The following is a 19,864-nucleotide window of genomic DNA, read 5'->3' as shown; positions in this document are numbered from 1 at the left end:
CTTGTCCCTCACATGTACTTATGATGAAACTGAGGCTCGTTTTGGTGACGTGACTTGTCTCAAGTCTCAGGGCTTTGTGTTAAGATCTTAATTAGGAACTTTGTAGTCATTACAGTAAGAAAAATCATGGGGAAAAATGAGTAAATTCTGTAAAAAGTAACTGGAAAATTTATCAAAAGTATACTGAGTAGTACTATAGTTTTCTTCCAAAAAGATTAATCAAACATAAATAAGAGCTTCATATAAATATAATTTCTACTTATGCTTATGTCAATCCTTATAATATAAGTAGAATATCGATTTCAACTTGAGTTGAAATTATACACAACGTATATTTCCTCCAAATTACGTATTTTAGAATAAAACAATGCATGGGACATTGGCATAATTTGATTATACAAAGTATCTTTAAAGACTGATTTATATTTTGAAAATTAGACTGAAAGAATGCCATTTGAAAAGCTCCTTATTAGAATATTGCATGTTTATCACATTTGTTTTCTTCTAACTTCCATGTATACATATTTCTATATTTCTCCAGAAAAACATACATGCCCAGAAAAACATATCTACAAGGAATGTGGACCCTCAAATCCTCCAAGTTGTTCTAATGTGGCTCCTTTTCAAGACAGTGAATGTGTGAGTGGCTGCACCTGCCCAGAAGGTAATCCACCTCTGAGAGTATTTTACACTAAAACGACTTAAAAAAGAAGTGGCTCACGTATAGTGGTATCTTATTTGTAACAAGATATTTCAACAATTCAACTATTCCTAATTTATCCTTTTAGCAAACTGCTGAGGAGGGTTGGAAAGGCTTTTAAAGCTAACGTGTATTTCTGTCTCTACAGTGCCTGAGGGCTCTGGTACTCCATAAAATGTGAGGGTACTTCAAAAAGTCCATGGAGAGATTTGTATTACTTTTCAATTCAATTTTTCCATGAACTTTTGGAGTACCCTCATATTTTCTAGTACTATATTGGGCTTAATATGACAGTGCTCTGTGGAGCAGTAACTCAGGCTCAGAAAAATTATCTATACTCTTGCTAGTTCTCAAATGAGGAGTAATTGCTTAAACAAGAAATTGCCATTTGTAGTGTGTGTTTACACTTGAAAAAACTAGATCAAGAGTGAGTGATTTCATAATATACTGCTGGACAATTTGATGACTTTATATAGTCTTGAGATTAACCTGATCTCAAAACGTATTCTAGGTTATCTGTTGGATGATATTGGAGAAAAAGGGAAATGTGTATTAAAGGCTGAATGTCCCTGTGAATCCAGTGGAAAAGTGTATCAGTCAGGAGAAGTCCGAGAAGGCCCCTGTGGTTCTCAGTGGTATGTGTGTGCTTTTTCTCCACATTTTATTGATGGTGAAATAATAGGAATATTTTCTATCTAATTTGAAAAAGATTCCTAAATGCACCTTAAAATAAACTTTTCAGAAGTAAACAGCAATTTTATTGCATTTTCTGTGTACCTGATGTTTTGTCTTTTCAAATTTTTTTTAGAAAGGCTTATATTATAAAATATATGAGCTTTCTGTGTATCTTTAAAAAATAATGTTATTCACTAGCTGAAATGGTGTTTTGAATATTAGACCGCTTGGTAGTTGCAAATATAGAGCAAAACATAGTACAAGAGTTTGGTTACAATAATGAAACAAAAATGATGCTAATTCAGCCGAGAATGTTTAATAACAAAAATGTACAATTAGAGACAACCCAACACTTTTCAAACAACTTTTATACATGGCTTCATTGGTGAAGATGAATAATATATCTACTCTGGAGTGAAATTTAATGTGCCAAAAGTTAGTGTTGATTATTTCACTCTTAACTGAATAGTCAGCTTGAGTCTTCCTTTTGAGTCAGTAACAGTAGACCAGTGACATTTCCCCATTCCACATTATGGCTTTTCTCTGAAATGCCAAATTTCTGCAAGACTGCAGAGCACTTTTCTAGAGATGTGTCCTTGTGAGGAAATAATCTGGCTAATGAAAAAAATCTATTATTTATACTATAATATTTTCTTTGTAAGCAGGAAATATTTTGTTATTGTAGTATGAATAATTATGAATAACTATAGCTATGATTTATTGAAAGTCTATAACAGTGCTGCACAAAAGAAATACAAGATGAGCCACAAATGTGGTCCACATATATAATTTAACATTATTTTAGTTGATACATTTTTAAAAATTAAAGAGACAAACAGGTGGAAATGATTTTAATCGTGTACTTGATATCACCCAATATATCTAAAATATTATCACTTCAAAAGGAAATTAACATAAAATAAAGTTAATGAGAAATTTTACAATTTTTTCATACTAATTCTTCAAAATATGTGTGTATTTTAAATTACAGCAGATTTCAATTTGAACTAGCCACCTTTCAAAAGCTCAGTAAGAGCTGCGTGTTTCTGTACTGTATTGGACAGTGTAAGTCTACAATGTGGCTTGTAGCAGTGGTTTTAATACTAATAATGAAATGTGTTCTATTTAAACAAACACCTGATATTCAACTTACAAGTTGTTGCATGTTTCATTCATGTAGAAGGTATCATTTTAGCCATTGGAATTCAAGTCTTTTAAAATACCAGGATACCATCACCAAATGAAAAATTTTAACAGAGCTGAGATGTTGACGAGGGAATGAAGATGATGTAATAAAGTTTAACCAAATATTCTAGCTTAAATTATGATTTTTCAAGGGTTATGATACTTATTTTCACCATAGAGAAAACATGATTTGTGACCTTGAATGTAACCATTGCATTTTAACAGCACATGCCAAGAAGCAAAGTGGGCTTGCACTGAAGCGCTCTGCCCTGGAAGATGTAAGGTGGAAGGAAGTTCATTTACCACCTTTGATGGTGCTAAGTACAACTATGCTGGAAACTGTCACTTCCTGGCCATTTACGTATGTAATAGCTTAGAACAGCTGAGTACACTGATATAAACACCGAGCTATTTCTCAACAAATTTAAAACACAATTTTCACTTCTAATTACTGTTTAAAGAAATAAAAAAACAAACAGCTCTCCAATTACTGGTTATATATTTCAATATCTGTTTTCTGTTGCATGTTGGTATTGATAGTATTACCTGTCAATGTTGAATCAGTATTACCTGTGCTCCTTGTAAATTCCTTGCTAAAAAAAGACCCTAACAAATAAAAGTCTCTTCATTCACGAATAATTCACTAAATACACTGGAAAATTTTGTTGCATGTCTTCACTAGAGCTTCATATGAAACAATCTTTCACATTCCATGAAATATCTTCCTCTTTCATCATTATTTCTTTAAATTTATTTTTAGTTTTTATACTACAATAGTACCAGTATAATAGAGGTTATCCTTACATTTAAATTCTTTTTGGTAATAAAATTTTAAATAATCTGAATTTCAATAAAAGGGTGATTCCATTTTGTTGTTTGTGCCTTCAGTTAGCGTGCGAGTAAGCAATTTTTATTTAATCTTCCTGGTAAAAGAATGCAATGAGCAGAAATTTTAATTCCCGAAGTGAGAGATGTGGATAACAGTCCAGTAAGCTGCAAAATGTATTTGCTGCTACTAAAAGTCAGTTTTCCAAACGAAAGTTTCCTGATCACCTACCCACATCATCTATCTTTCCTCCGTTTGCTGCTCCTCTTTAATCTAGGAGCATAGGGGACGGAGAAAGTGCGAGGGAAATATGCCAAAGCACATGGACTGTTTGCTTTGTAGAGATGAAAGATTCCTAGACTTTGAAATGAGAACTGAAAGTCAATATTTGACATGATATATATTATGGTTTTACAGTTAAGTAACTCTCACATTGGATTTAAATAAGCATTGTGGACTGTCCAGAGAATAAACAAGCTCTGTTACCCATAATTACTAATAGTCCCTATGAGGCAGCACAATTCCCTTTGAAGAGAAGGAAAAAAAAAAAGAGAAAAAAAAGATAACTATGAAAATCCATTCATTGTAGACTACATAGACATAGCTTAGGCAAGATACTCAGGCCATCTACAAAGCTCTCGGCCAATCCTGAGACTATATACCACGGACTGAACTAGGTTTCTGTTTTCAGAGACGACTGTATGTAGAAATTTAAAATGTAAACATGCATTGTGAAAGAATCACATAGTAATGACATACAATCAATAACATTTTCATAAACATTTTAATGAAATGCATTTTTTTCACAGGATAAAGATTGGTCTGTCAGTGTTGAGCTTCGTCCATGTCCAAGCGGGCAGACAGGAACGTGCTTAACTAGTGTTACCCTTCTCTTGAATTCTGTAAGTAATCAGCTTCCTCTTTCTTCAGAGTCAAATCAAATCAATTATTTCACATATTCAGAATTTTTGAGGTTGAAGAGAGGCTTTACCATGTAAATTAAAAGCATATACCTGTTAATTAAAAGGTATACCTGTTCCCCAATGTTCATCGCAGCACTCTTTACAATAGCCAAGAGTTGGAACCAGCCCAAATGCCCATCATCAGAGGAGTGGATACGGAAAATGTGGTACATCTACACAATGGAATACTACTCAGCTATAAAAACGAATGAAATACTGCCATTTGCAACAACATGGATGGACCTTGAGAGAATTATATTAAGTGAAACAAGTCAGGCACAGAAAGAGAAATACCACATGTTCTCACTGATTGGTGGGAGCTAAAAATTAATATATAAATTCACACACACACACACACACAAACGGGGGGGGGGGGAAGAAGATATAACAACCACAATTATTTGAAGTTGATACGACAAGCAAACAGAAAGGACATTGTTGGGGGGGAGGGGGGAGGGAGAAGGGAGGGAGGTTTTGGTGATGGGGAGCAATAATCAGCCACAATGTATATCGACAAAATAAAATTAAAAAAATAAATAAATAAACAAATAAATATGCAGTATTTCAAAAAAATAAATAAATAAAAAGCATAAATAAAAGTCCCTAGAAGAGCTGGACAGTTCCAAGGATCCTGAAATATATCAAAATTACCAAGATACACAAGTAATATGCTAATTATGAATCAACCTTATATGTTCAATGAATTATTAAACTCTGAGGACTGTTTAAGAAGGAAGACAATGGTATTTAGAATTCTATGTATTTGGAATGCACATTGTAAGTGAAAACAGGCTTAAATGGGAAGGGAGGACAACTAGTCTGGACTTTGACACTTACAAACTGTTTGACCTTGGGAAATCCAATTTATGTTCTTGGATTTCAGTTTCCTCACTTACAAATTGGGGACAAGATTCCTTTACAATCTGCTACACAGAGTTGATATGAGAAACAATGAAGCAAAGTATGAGAAATACTCAAAAATTCTCTATCTTTTAGCTATTTATAATTAATCTGATAAAATTAAATGTTTTATGGCACGAAAATTTAAGTTCATATATTATGCTAAAAATTAATATTGTAAATTAATATGAATTAACAAAGTTTCCTAAATATTAGTCTGTTTCAGTTGAAAAATATATATTCAACAGCGATGGAACAGTTACAAATGACAAGATTAGAAATCAAAATTATTACTATACAGGTAAGTTTAATAATAGCATTTCAAAATAAGTGTAAGAAGCATTTACTTATTTAATTTCTTAAAGATATTAAATGTTTCTGTATTTTAACAGATGTTAAAATATTAAAATATTTTTAAGAGACTGAAAACAGTTGAACATGTCAATTATTGTTATTAATGTTAATAATTATTTTAACAGACAAAATACAAATCTTCAAAGCGTCTTCCTCTTATCTTCAAGTAGAAACATACTTTCATGTAAAAATGCAAATACAAATTGTTCCTGTGATGCAATTGTATGTTTCTATGCCACCCAACCAATTCACAGACACTGTAGGTAAGTCCTCTAGATATATTTTTATTTCTGAGGCTCTAATGTGACCATAATTTATTGCAACTTCCAATTGTCTGTCAATTAATGACATTAGCCATTAAGCATTTTGACTTAGTATTCCCTTCCACACCAAAGTAAAATATTACAACTTGCTTTTCATAGTAAAGACACCTTTATTTATGACAAAATCTATTCCCCAAAGGTTTTTAAAAACAATTTAAATGTTTAAAATGTTTACATTAAGCTTTCTAGTTATGTGGTATTTGATAAAATATGTCATATATCACTTTGCTAGTATATGTTAATAATACTTTGACCTGTAGTTGAATAAATGAAAATATTATAGATATGTCTTTTGAAAATCATATTTCAAATACAAGCTACATTATTACTTGTCTTTTTGATAGATCACATGATCATTTTTTTTTTTCACTGAGGCTTTTTAATTATAGAAATCAGCTCTTAACATACAGCCATGGATGTTGAACAAAACAAACAAAACAATTATGACAAATCCCACAAAGAGCTATTAATTTATAAATGATACGAGGTTTTGCAATATACCTTTACATGAGAAAGTAACTTATTTACTCATAGAAAAGAAAAGTAACTCATTAGTCAGAAGAGTCCAGGTAAGAAAAGCACATATAGCCCTTAACAGGATTCAACTACTTGCACCAAAACCATGAAAATATGCAGCTGTAAGCTTCCTACTTGCAAGCATGCTTCCTAACACCTTGTCAAAGAAGATAGAGTTACAGCAACAAACAGGAAATATACAGTTTTTATGAAAAATGGGTTTAGTGCTCCTGAAATTTGAATGAAAGAAAACTTGAGTGAAATCTGAAGTGTCATGATATTTACTTACATGTATAAAGACTAACCAAGACATATTCTAAGGTAGATTCTACAAGATTTGATTGAAGCAAAGAACTGATTATGAGATTAGGATATAAATCCAAAAAGTTGAGTAGGTGAGGAGATGTTAAACTTTGTTCTGTGCTATTATCCAGGGCTCTGTGGTTCCTACAACAACAAAGTGGAGGATGATTTCATTTCAAGTCAGAATATATTGGAGAAGACATCTCAGGCGTTTGCTAATTCTTGGGAAATGATGTCCTGTCCTAAAGGAAACTCTGCTTCATGTATCAGTATAGATAAAGGTAACATTAAATGAACATCAAACTATATTTAAATATCTGGTGCTGGGAATTATGTACTTATTCTGGCAATAATATGAGAGTTTCAGATAATCCTGGTTTTAGCTAGTTTTATTGTACTGTCCAAGTTTTAGAGAAAACAGCAGAGAAGCAGTCTGGCTGGCTGAGCGTACTTCTAGAAAACACGTTTTTCTTTGGGGATTCATTTCAGTTGTTGTTTTCTATAGCCACTCTTTCCTTCCTTATACAGTTTTCTCCATAACCATAGAATAATAAAGTTGGAGGAGACTTTAGAGATCATCTAGTGTATTATTTTTTACCTTTAATTTAGTGAAAATGATCATTGGTTGAAAAAGCGAGACTCACCCAAACTGCTGCAGCCAATTGATGATAGAGCTATAGTCTGGGTGTCCTAACCACTGCTATCTTGTATATCAGTAATATCAAGCCCCAAATATAGATATTTTTTTAAAAAAATTACACTTGTATCATTCGGCTTATTTTTTAGCTTACCTTTTGGTAAGACTTCCGTAAATATTAGTTCAATTTAATCCCTCATGAAGGGTATGGGGGAATTATTATCCCCATTAATGTAGATGTTGGTAATGGAGCCCAGAGGGGATGTACTTAATAGGGATTACAGATGAAGTTGCAATCCAAGTATTTTGAATGCAATTCATGCTTTGGTTGCTACCCTAGTATTGTTGATTTTAATGGATGCTTTATTTTACGTTGCTTCCTTCATAAATAAGGAATGCAATCAAAGCCAATTTAAAATATATTATATTGACATGTTAATTAATTGTTTCTAAATTAATCCATATATTTGAAACAAATAGTCTGAGCACCTTGTAATAATCTTTAAAAATTACTTTAGTATTTCTTTTTAAAATTTTCATCTACTAATTTTGATTTTAAAAATGAGTTGATAGAAGCATTAAGGTAAATATGGTAATACATATTTCAGCGTTGTAATTGTCATGTTATTTTGTTTTGGAGGTGTTACAATGAAAACAATTATAATGAGAATAGACAAGAAAAATGTGTACCTCATAAGAAACCAAGCCAGTTTATGTTAAGCAGACCATATGCTATCACTTTGGAGAGATATATAAATTAATTAAATTTAATTTTCAGTGTCTTATATTTAACCTTATAACATAAAATTCAGAAAATTAAATTGTACTTTAATAAACTATTGTTAGTAATATTTACATAAAAAGTGGTGATACCCAGTTACAAATTTTTCAGAATTTTAGAAATATTTGGCCTTAGTGTCTTTTTAATAAATTCAGCTTTCTTTACTGCTAAAAATCATTAAACAAGCCATTTGCTATTTAGATGATATTTTTGTGAATTTTCTTTTTTTGTTAATTTAATATTAGGCTAGTTATTTATAAACTCACCAAATATCAGTTAAGTACTTTTTGAAAAAAAAAACAAACTAAAATGAACTTCCGGGGTGACAGGAGTGGGAAAAGGGAAGTGTTGTAGTTGATTTATTTACCAACTTGTCACAGTTCAGCCATAAATAAGTACTTTAAAGTTAAGAGGCACATAAAGATATAATCTGGTTCCCTTATTCTCATTATGTATAGAAACTGCATTTTAGAGAAGGGCTAATTGATTTAATATAAAGATCCAAAGTTAATAAAGATTTTGCCTCTCAGTGTAAGATGTTTCTAACTATATTTTGCTATTTTGTATATAGTGACAACAAATTGAATTCATTGTAGCAAAACACTTTAAAAATGAAATTGTATTGATATAGGCAAAACTTAAATATGCATCCTTTCTTTTAATTAAAATAATTATGACATTATTGATACTAATTTTGGGTGCATTAATTTTCTTCCAGAAAAGTTTGCTGAAAGGCACTGTGGAATTCTCCTTGATTCAAGTGGGCCTTTTGCTTCCTGCCATCCAGTTGTGAACCCTAAATCCTATCATGAGGTATGTGAGGTCTAACATTAACAGCTCTTTTTGGGAAATACTCTGATGATACTGACAAAAGCATGTATATATTAAACATTTTCAAATAACAGCCACTGCCAATAGATTAAGGCTTTCCTTAAATTTAACATTAATTTGTTTGCATTATATATACCAACTTAAAAAAAAAATACATGATACTGGGAAATAACCCCAAATGACAAAATTCTCAGATAAGTTTTTCTTTCTGTCTTTTCTAAGTTCTTTGGTAAGTGGGTTAATAATTAATTTTCTCTCTTGAGAAAAAACATCCTGAATGTGTCAAAGACAAACTTTCTTGGGGGTAGAGAAGTGGTTATGAACTGGTTATTATATCCAATTTACCTGTTCTTCTGAATAATTTCATAATGCATTATAAATTCATTTCTTATTTGAAAGGAATGCAAAAAATACACTTGCTCTTGTGAAAACAGCCAAGATTGCCTGTGTACAGTTTTAGGCAACTATGTGAAAGCGTGTGCTGAGAAGGAAACATTCATAGTGGAATGGAGAACTGGACAATGTGGTAAGCAGGATAGAAACTTAAGATGACTCTTACTTCCTTCTCAATTTCACTGTAGTTTTCTGTTTGTTGTGTGTATTTACAAATTTTTACCTGGTTCTTTCAAAGATGATTTTCTGTTTTCTTTTTTTAAATATCCTTGTGCAATCCTTGCAGTTTGTACTAGTTATTCCTTCTTGATTTAATATCTTCACATATAAACAAGAACAAAATACATATGTATTTATATACTCATATAAATATATATATTTCTGTTCAATTAGTGTATGCTGAAATTTAAATAATATCTGACTGCTAATGCAGTTTTTTAAAATTTAAATTAAAATTTTTGTATTGGTTATGAATATTCATGAGATACAAAGCTGACTGTCGCCCCTCTTGCCCAAGATGTGAAGGCCCGATTCATGCTGGCAGCATACCCAGTACCATGCACTTTGAAATGATATCTTAATAATAATCATTTATTTTGAGAAAAACGAATAAAATGCATCAGTAAATTAGTGGCTCAATTATCATATTTATAAAATCCTGCTTTGCTTTAAAATACACATTGCACTGTTTGAGCGTGTCTTCAGAAAAATACTTGATTTACCAAAAGAAAAAAACAAAAAAGACGAAGAAACTTTGTAGAAACACATCTCTAGTAGGTCATACTTAACATCTCACAGCTCATATCCAGTTAATAAGTGAGGTCTGTCAAATTCACCTCCAAAATCTCTCTCAAATCCATACGCATCTTTCTATCTCTATTGCCACCAACCTATTTCACGAAACCACCATTTTCATCTGTTGGATGATTGTGATAGCCTCCTTTAATATCCACTCATGGCTCCCTCTAATACATTTTCTAGAGAAAGCAGGGTAGTCTTTACAGCAAAACCAAATAAAACTAACCTTTTCATGTAATACTCCAGTCTCTAAATCAAGTCAATGGCTTCTTACTGCTCTAAGGCTAAAGACCAAACTCCTTAAGAGGGCCCTGTAAATTGTAACCACTGAATCTGCTAGGCTTATAGCTTCCATTCTTCTGTGTGGGCTTTATCCTCTCTTCTGACTTAGGCTACTCCTTAGACATAGAATTTCCTTATGTCCTCTTCATCTATCCACCCTCTTTAATAAGTGCAGATCCCCAGCTGTACACACTTAGCACTTTCCATCTGGCTTCCTCATAGTACATACCACAACTGTCCTTCCTCCAGGAATATGAGCCACATGACAGCAGTGTATTGCCTGTTCTGTTTGCCGGCTTTATCCCCAGCAGAGTGGTTAAACAGACAGTAGGAACCCAATATTGACTGAAAATATGAAGAATGAAAAAAAAAACAAACAAACAATGGACAAGAACCTTTTTATAGTTCACTATAAAATCTATAAACATCAAGTTGAAGTAAAATTGCTTATTTTCCTGGATGTATTCATAGTCATTATTTTTTGTCTCTACCAACAGAGCAATCCTGTCCAAGTGGCCTGGTTTTCAAGTACAATGTAAAAGCCTGCAATAGTTCTTGCCAATCATTGTCAGAGGGAGATAGGAGCTGTGATGTAGAAGATGTTCCAGTTGATGGATGTGCCTGCCCTGATGGAATGTACCAGAATAATGAAGGAAAATGTGTTCAGAAATCTGAGTGTGACTGCTACTTAAACGACGAGGTCATGCAGCCGGGTAAACTCATCCATCTTGATGACAACACATGGTATGGAGATTACATATGTACTTGTTAAGATGCTGAAATCAGGGAGTGTGTCCTTTCAGAGAAATAGTCTTTTGCTGGTATAAAGTCTTCTTTAGACCTGCCATGTTTTTGGTTTTTCATTTTTTATTTAGGTTAGCTATTGCTCTTATTATTTTGGAAGATTCACTGCGTCATCATGGTTATAAATGATTTATTCTATGCTGGTTTAGTTTCAAACACCTGTGGAGAATCTTCTGGTAGCTCCTATATACAGACAATGCAAAATGATTTCATATTTAGACAACATTTTCTAGATGTCTCTCAGCTGTCATCATTCAACAAACACTTATTAAGTGCCTACTGTGTGCCAAGCCTTGTGACCATTGTCTTGGACTCACACAACAAGCAGTTAAAAGGCGGTTTGTATACTACGACATCTCAGTAGAAAGGGGCCAGTCACCCCCTGAGGTGATTGAGGAAAACCTTCCAGAAGAGACTGGCATTTGAGCTGTCCTAAGGGATGAATCTTTTACTAGACAAAATTGAGATACGGAGGCTGATTATCTGTGGAGTAAACAGAATGCATTAATACAGAAAATGCCTGAAAAAGTATTGTACAAGTGGGTTGCTGTTGCATAGGATTGGGCTAGCAACAGACCAGTAGCCAAGCCATGCTCAAGAATTTGAATTTAGTTCCTGGAGAGCTGAAGAATTTAACTACTTCGCAATGGCAAAGTAGACTGCAATTTCTACAGTTTGGAGCAAAGTAATTTAAACATACCTAATTCCATAGACAGACATAGCAATTCTTGACAATGTAACCACAAAAATGAGGTAGCCATTCCAAAAACCTTTGGATGTGCCTTCTTTTGTTTCTTTAGTTTCATGAAGCTATCATTGAGCAATGAATGATTTTTCTTTGCCCTTTAAAAGGAAAGCATAGGTAACCTATTTCCATCAAAGCCCACAAACCTTTGGTTGGGGTTTGATAAAGATACTTTCTTTTCCTCTGTTGGTGTTGGGGAATAAATAGAATAACTTTTGAATGAAACTTAGGCTAGTATCTCCAAATTATGGTTCCTTTCATCACTGCCATATTTCAGACTCCTATGAGCTCTTGCTGGCACTACTGGGACAGCTAGTTTGGCTGTTCGTTGCCCTCTCTCTCTCTGTTGCTGTCTCATGTTTACTGCACTGCTGCTGGAATGTCTAACCTAAAGCACTATTCTGATGGTGCCATCTTCCTGCTCAGAAACTTTAAGGACTGATAGTTGCCTGAAGAATAGAAACAAAGTTTCAAGTCATTTAAAGCCATCCAATATCTAGCCCCAACCTACTTTTACCACTTCTTCTCACTGTACCATCTGTCTTCTATCCCAACATGACTAGATGGAGTCATTGGAACATATCTTGTTCTTTCCTGCATCACAGTTAGGCATTTTATTAGCTGTATCTGTTGAAACTTACTTCTCTATCAAGATCCAGCCATCCTTTCCATAGTTTTCTCTCGGGTTCATAGAACCTTGTTTGTACATTGCTGGAATTCTTGCAAGTCTATATCTTATAGTTTTGTACATTTTGTTCATGTTCTGGGGACTGTGTCTCATTTATCTAACTAATTGTCCTTGACATTTGATGTTTAAATGTATAATTTTCTTTTATTTCCAGTGTCTGTCAAGATGGGATTCTTCTTTGCCAGACTCCTCTTAATTTAACCATATGTAAGTGCTGACATTGTGGTGCAAGCTTAAATATCCACTTTGGCTGAAATAAACAGATCAAGGCCCTTGATTAACAACTTCCTGTATCCTGCAGATAACTGTTCTGGAGGGGCTGAGTATGTGGACTGCAGTGATCCCAAGGCACAGAGTAGAGTTGACAGAACGTGCAGCACTCGGAACATACCTATTTTTGATGTAAGCAACATGGCCTTAGAGTTGAGTTTTTAAAAACTTAATTGTTTCAAGGCAGAAGGAAAAAAAAATTTCAATGAAAAATAATTAGAAGGTTATATTATTTTTGTGTGTTATTCTGACTTGTCATGTTAGCTCCAAATTTATACTTGGTATATTTGTGTATTTAAATTGATGCTGATAATGTGACATGATTAGAACTGTGCCTAATCATTTTATATTTATTTCTGTAGGAGGACTTGTCTTGCAAACGTGGCTGCTACTGTCCAGCAGGAATGGTTCGAAATTCTGAGAGGAAATGTGTCTTTCCTGATGACTGCCCATGCTCTTTTGGTGGAAGAGAATATGACCAAGGAAGTGTCACTTCAGTTGGCTGCAATGAATGGTGTGTAATAAAGGATTACTATTTTATTTGTTTGGGGTATTAGAAAACATAGAGTCTACTCTTATTTTCATAAGAAAGAAGTCATACTTTGGGATATTTGAAAAAAGTAATGGCCAAATGCTGTTAGCAAAAGATGCTATTTTTAAAATATGGAAACTTTATACAGTATTTTTTATAATGAACAGCATACAATATAATGAAGACAACTGCAAAATTTAATAAATCAATATGAAACAATACTTTGTGCTTCTTTACTTTACAAAAACAATGAGAATATGTGAATCCTGGCATATGGTATGTATGGTAATATAATTACCATACTGTCTTATTTTTTTCCTTTAGTACTTGCATTAAAGGGTCTTGGAACTGTACACAAAATGAATGTCAAACCACCTGCCACATCTATGGGGATGGACATGTTAGAACTTTTGATGGGAAAAGTTACAGCTTTGATGGTCTCTGCCAGTACTCATTTCTTGAGGTAATTATGAGTGTGTTTTATCACAATTTTTCTATACTTGCTAATTATTATTGGTTTGTAGATGAGTTCTGGAGAATTTTATTTTCAAAATGGGAGATTTAAAAAAATCCAAAAACCTCCCCTTACATGTTTCTAGAAGTCAGTAAAATGTTACACAGTGTAATGCTTGTTACACTTCCCCCTGTGTAACAGAGACGTAGAAAAGAATTATATGATTACTCAAAGCAGTGTGAATGCATTGAGAAGCCCGGAAGGACGGCACTTCAGTAATTTGCCCATTAGGAGGATAAAGCTGAATGTGACAGCCCTGATTCAAAGTTAGCTTCTCCCTTTTATTGTAAAGACAAGTTTCACAAGAAAATCCAGTTGATTTAATCATTACAAAAAACACAAGGCTATAGGCAGAGTTATGGATAAATACAGTTTTAACAATGGAAACTAATAACATTAGTGAAATAAATAATATGAAATTCCATAATGCAATTTTTAAAAAGTTAAGTCGATCCACCAACAAAAGCTTGTTCTTAGCAAACATTTTTTTTTCCCTACAGCAGTTTCCTTGGTATGTTTACATAACAATCAAGTAACTTTCTCAACATAGCAATCAGTAGGTTAACCTGTACCAAGGACATCTGCCCTTTGAGCCAGCAATTTTGCTGTGTTACAATTCTTTATCTACAACAGAGATTTTAGCCTGGGGAAAGAATCCTGTCTTTTGCAAGCTTAACATTTCGACGTGTAATTTTAAAAAGTTAGGCTATACCTGAAACTAAAGGGCTTTGGAAGCTAGGCCCTGTGAAATACATTTGCTTTATAAATGTTACTCTACAAATGCTGACTCTAGAAGCTAGACCTATATTTCAATCCTGGCTCTACCATTTATCAGATGTGTGATTTTGAGCACATTCTTTTACCTATTGTTTTCATATATATAAAATAGGTATGGAAATAGCCACTGCTTGAAACCAAACTAGAGCACACAGTGGAGCACATACTAAGCACTCAATATTTGTATTTATGCATTAGTTTAGATTGAATATCAAGTTTCATATAAGTCACTGAGAAAAGGAAGTCACTTCTATCTAGCTATTAACAGAGCCTAGAAATAAATCTGTGATTACATACATATATAACATAAATAATTATATATCTATGATATAATTTTAAGCTTGCATAGAAGTAATGGGGAAAAGGCTGAATTGAAGCAAGTTAACTAGATTGGACTCAGCCAAGGTTACCTACACATAAATGCAGTCAAACCATTGTCTTTTGGAAATTCCATAATGGCATATGGTAATTTACTGAGTTTAAGGCATCACTCTCTAAGAAATATTTGTCAGATACAAATATGGCTATTGAGTTCTAGGTCTCCGATATTCATAAATTACTATTATAATTTCATTTTTAAAGGATTATTGTGGTAGTGAAAATGGCACATTCCGTATTTTAACTGAGAGTGTCCCGTGCTGTGAAGATGGGCTTACATGCTCAAGAAAAATCATAGTTGCTCTTCAGGTACAGTACTATTTCTCTTTGTTTTCTTTTTCTTTCACATTATAAGCAGCTGAGTAAAACTGTTATTGTGAGTCTGTCTTTCTTTTAATTTGCAGGATCAGAATGTTGTCTTGCAAGATGGTAAAGTAACAGCAGTCAAATCTACAGAAAGTACGGAGTGTGAACTCAATGCAAATGCATATTCCATACACACTGTTGGCCTGTACTTGATTCTGAAATTTCTAAATGGAATCATCATAATTTGGGACAAAAATACGAGACTGTCTGTTATACTGGATCCACGCTGGAATGTATGTATATCAGTAACAGATGATTAATAGGGAAGCAAAGTCATTTTTATTATTGAAAATTAAAGACATATTCATTGGGGGCAGGGGAGAATGGTAGGGCTTCTGTTAAAGTAACAAAGCTCTCTACTTCTCTTCAACCTCCTTATGGAATATGAAATGTAATTGAAGATGATAAAATATGGTAAACAAGGAAATGCAATAAACTTGAGGCATTCTAATTTAACCATATTTGGTTATTTGAGATTACATGATACGATTTTGAGGTAGCTGGTATATTTTAAATTAAATACATTTCTTGGAGCAAATATGTTAAGAACCTAAGAGTATACTCATGTATAATTTGAAACTAGTGAATATAATTATTTTTTATTCTTAAGGCATTTATTCTACTTGACACTAGATCATTTGGTGATATGGGATAATTTAGATTAGATGAGAGCAGAATCTTACCTACAAATTCTGGTTTTCTTCCAATATTAGGAATTTGAGATAGATTCATGACACAATATATATAACAGTGTTATCTTTTGTCTATCATCTGTCTGTCTCTTTCTCTCTCTCTCCATGTCTCTAGTAGAGTTCATTTTAAAATTTCCTTCTCCAATCAATACAGGGCAAAGTGTGTGGTCTTTGTGGAAATAATAATGGAGACCTCAAGGACGATTTCACAACAAGATACTCATCGGTAGCTGCTGGAGACCTGGAATTTGGAAATAGCTGGAAAACAAGTCAAGACTGTTCAGACACTGCAGCTCAAAGTTTCCCATGTGACTCAAACCCTTACTGTAAAGCCTGGGCTGTGCGGAAATGTGAGATCGTCAGGGACAGCACCTTCAGAGACTGCCACAGCAAGGTAGCACTGCTCTGAAAGCAATCATTGCACAGGGTTCTCTCCCAGACACTCATGCGCTGTGCTCTGCCTAGGTTGACCCCAATGCTTACTACGAGGCGTGTATTGAAGAAGCCTGTGCATGTGACATGGAGGGGAAGTACGTTGGCTTCTGCACTGCCGTGGCTATGTACGCAGAGGCATGTAGTGCAGTGGGAGCCTGTGTCTCATGGAGAAAACCAAATCTCTGTCGTAAGTGAAGTCCATGCGTTGCCGTTCTTTAAAAACAGAATTAGATAGAATTGTTTTGTTAGACAATCTTTCCCTCGTGTTTTCCGTAAAACATATGTTCTTGTACCTAGAATGGTTTTAAAACATGTTCATATGTTTTTCTATTATACGAAAAATACATAACTGTAAAAATACAGCACCTGCTACAGCACTTTAAGTTCAATTTTAGTTTCAAGAATTCCTGTGTTCACAGGGGAAAATACTGAAGACTGATGGAAAACATCTCCTATTCATACTTAAATGAACAACGAACTGTTTACTTATCTTGATATACTCATACATCATTAAACATTTATCTCATATATTACTTTTGGTTGAAATCCTTCCACATTTTATTTCCTTGAAAACTTTTATTGAACTCTGTTGAAGATGAAGTATAAACTGAATCTCGGTATATATGGAATATGATAACATTAATAGCAGTCAACTCTTTTCCTTCTAAGCAACACATTATGAGAGAACATATGATAATTAAGAAGTATTGAAATAGAATTCTTATTTTATTGTGTTTATTATGGACGGCATTATATTATACTGACATCTTTAGTTATCTCGTTTGGGGACTGTTATTCACATATTAAAAAAGATGAATTTCCCCAGAGATTTATTTTTTAAATTTAAGTTTGAGCATTAAAACCATGAATCTAGACTATAACCTAAAATATCTCCCAATGGAAAAATTAGTGTTTACCTTTCCAGCTCAAACTAACCTCAGTGTAAGATGTCAAAGGAAAGTGTTATTTTGAGTTTATATGCTCCCCCTTTTTTTGTGAACTATTTTGATTTATGTAGTGGCTTAGATAAAGACAAAGGCACTTGATAAGACATAATGAAATACTTAGGTCTGTTTATTATTAATATCATCCAAAATTACTTTTTAAAGTGCTTTGGAAAATGAAAGATGGAAATTGTCATGTAATGAATGAAAGTAATTTGACATAATTCAATTATAGCTGTCTACTGTGATTATTACAATGCACCTGGGGAATGCAGCTGGCATTATGAACCGTGTGGTACAGTGACTGCAAAAACATGTAAAGATCGGGTCATTGGCCAGAAATTTTCTGCACTTTTAGAAGGTAAGACATATTTTAAGAATATCCACGAAGTAGTGCAAGTGATATTTGTTTTTTGAAACTGGAAAATGTTGTTAGTTCCTCCCAATTGTCTTATGTTTTGTAATTTAATGAGTAGTTATTCATCTCCATTATGACATTAATATTTCTACACTAGAAACATTTTCTCTAGACATAAATTATCTGTTTAGTAGGAGAGACTGTGTATGTGTGAGAGAAATTGAGGGAGAGAACTATGATTCTATTGTCAATCTTTATACCTTTCATTAAATACTGTAGTTTGATAAGAATGCACTTTCAGAATGCAACATATAATTCAATCTTTCTTAAACAGAGGCCAATTAACTGTATCTCACACTTAAACAGTTTTATTCTCAGCATTATATATTTTAGAGAGAGAGAAAGAAGTGGCAAGAAAACAAGATGATACAAAAACTTTCCAAAAGTCACATCTGTTTTAAATCCTAGACTTTGGGATATTTTCGGGCCATTTTGTTATGACTTCTGTATCTTCATCTAGCCTTGCAAAAGCAGATATTTGGAATTGGCGATCACATTTCAAGATATGTATTTATCAATGCCTGTTTTATGTTAACATCATGACGATCACTGAAGTAGCAAATCATTTAAGAATACTTTAGAAAACACTTCAGAAAAAAAATTAAATAGACCAGCACTTTTTTAAGTTCTTAGGTTAATATTCTACTGCAGGAAGATCTGAATCCTGTTTCATTTTATATATTTTTATTCTGAGTGTGATGTTGCTTTGCTATTATCAACTTAGATCATGGAATCATTTAACTTTACAAATATATTATGGAGTATGACGAGTTTCAGTAAAAAGAAATGAACTGCAGGTCGTTTTTACACACAGGTTGTTACGCAAAGTGCCCAGACAGTGCTCCCTATCTGGATGAGAACACCATGAAATGTGTCAATTTGTCCGAGTGCAGCTGCTTCTACAATGATATCATACCAGCAGGGGGAGTGATCGAAGACAATTGTGGAAGAACATGGTACGTTCTCTACTAGCTCTCCAATAAGCGATTCTAATTTTTGCATTTTCATTCAGGAAGGAAAGTGTGTGTGTGTGTGTGTGTGTGTGTGTGTGTGTGTTTACAGGGGTACTTCAAAAAGTTCATGGAAAGATACATATTATCTTTTAATTCTATTTTTCCACAAACTTTTTGAAGTACCTTCATAGAGATATAATTTTGATTATGTCATTCTTAAATGAGGCCAGCTTTAGGTTCAGTTTTATATGTTATGTTAGTTATTTTGTAATTTCAGAAGACCCGCATATGAAGAAATGGTTTGTTAAATCTAATACTTAGTAATGCAGAAGACAAGACAGAAAATGTCACTGTGTAGTTTTAGGGGGAAAAGACAGTTTTAATTCCATAAATGTAAGATCCTGTCTACAGGCTTGCAAACAGTTACATGGAAACAAATACATGAGGTCATGCTAGTGCAGTATGGCCCTCAAATACCATCATGTTTGAAACTGATCATGTAGAACTCACTTTACAGCCTGACTGCAAACCATTGCTTTAGGTCCCAAGAACTCCTCCTTGAAATGATTAGGAACCAGTACGTGAAAAAACAAGCAATTTGAATTGATAGCATGTTTTGGGGGAAACAATTATTTACTTTTTTCCTACTTGGTTCTGTCTGATTTTCACTGTTAAGCCATTTATTGTTTTAAATTTGTGAGATGTATGTCATTAGGAGTTCAAATTTCAAACTCATTTTCTTTTTTCTTTTGAAATTTAACTTCCAGCTACTGTATTGCAGGGGAGTTGGAGTGCAGTGGTGAGTCATTACATTTTACTCTAATTGGTTTAGGAAAGATGAAATAAAAGGGTTTGGGATCTTTTTTTAGACCATCAACACCA

The 19,864-nt window shown here is 33.4% G+C and overlaps 1 protein-coding gene across 1 annotated transcript in view; it reads left to right on the top strand.

Moving 5' to 3' along the window:
• Nucleotides 1-19,864, top strand: part of MUC19 (mucin 19, oligomeric) — a 149,568-nt gene that overhangs the window by 10,904 nt on the left and 118,800 nt on the right. The window contains 21 exon segments of the mRNA XM_063115697.1: nucleotides 542-664; nucleotides 1,212-1,335; nucleotides 2,786-2,921; nucleotides 4,196-4,288; nucleotides 5,465-5,549; nucleotides 5,728-5,865; nucleotides 6,876-7,025; nucleotides 8,881-8,975; nucleotides 9,393-9,519; nucleotides 10,964-11,210; nucleotides 12,858-12,910; nucleotides 13,005-13,105; nucleotides 13,336-13,487; nucleotides 13,830-13,968; nucleotides 15,379-15,483; nucleotides 15,579-15,773; nucleotides 16,387-16,626; nucleotides 16,698-16,854; nucleotides 17,847-17,972; nucleotides 18,844-18,985; nucleotides 19,750-19,781. Of these exon segments, the coding sequence (XP_062971767.1) occupies nucleotides 542-664; nucleotides 1,212-1,335; nucleotides 2,786-2,921; nucleotides 4,196-4,288; nucleotides 5,465-5,549; nucleotides 5,728-5,865; nucleotides 6,876-7,025; nucleotides 8,881-8,975; nucleotides 9,393-9,519; nucleotides 10,964-11,210; nucleotides 12,858-12,910; nucleotides 13,005-13,105; nucleotides 13,336-13,487; nucleotides 13,830-13,968; nucleotides 15,379-15,483; nucleotides 15,579-15,773; nucleotides 16,387-16,626; nucleotides 16,698-16,854; nucleotides 17,847-17,972; nucleotides 18,844-18,985; nucleotides 19,750-19,781 (2,760 nt within the window).

This window comes from Cynocephalus volans, chromosome 12, assembly GCF_027409185.1.
Source record: "Cynocephalus volans isolate mCynVol1 chromosome 12, mCynVol1.pri, whole genome shotgun sequence".
Classification (NCBI taxonomy): Eukaryota; Metazoa; Chordata; class Mammalia; order Dermoptera; family Cynocephalidae; genus Cynocephalus; species Cynocephalus volans.
Note: the sequence above shows the minus strand (reverse complement) of the source record. Positions and strands in the feature narration are given on the sequence as shown.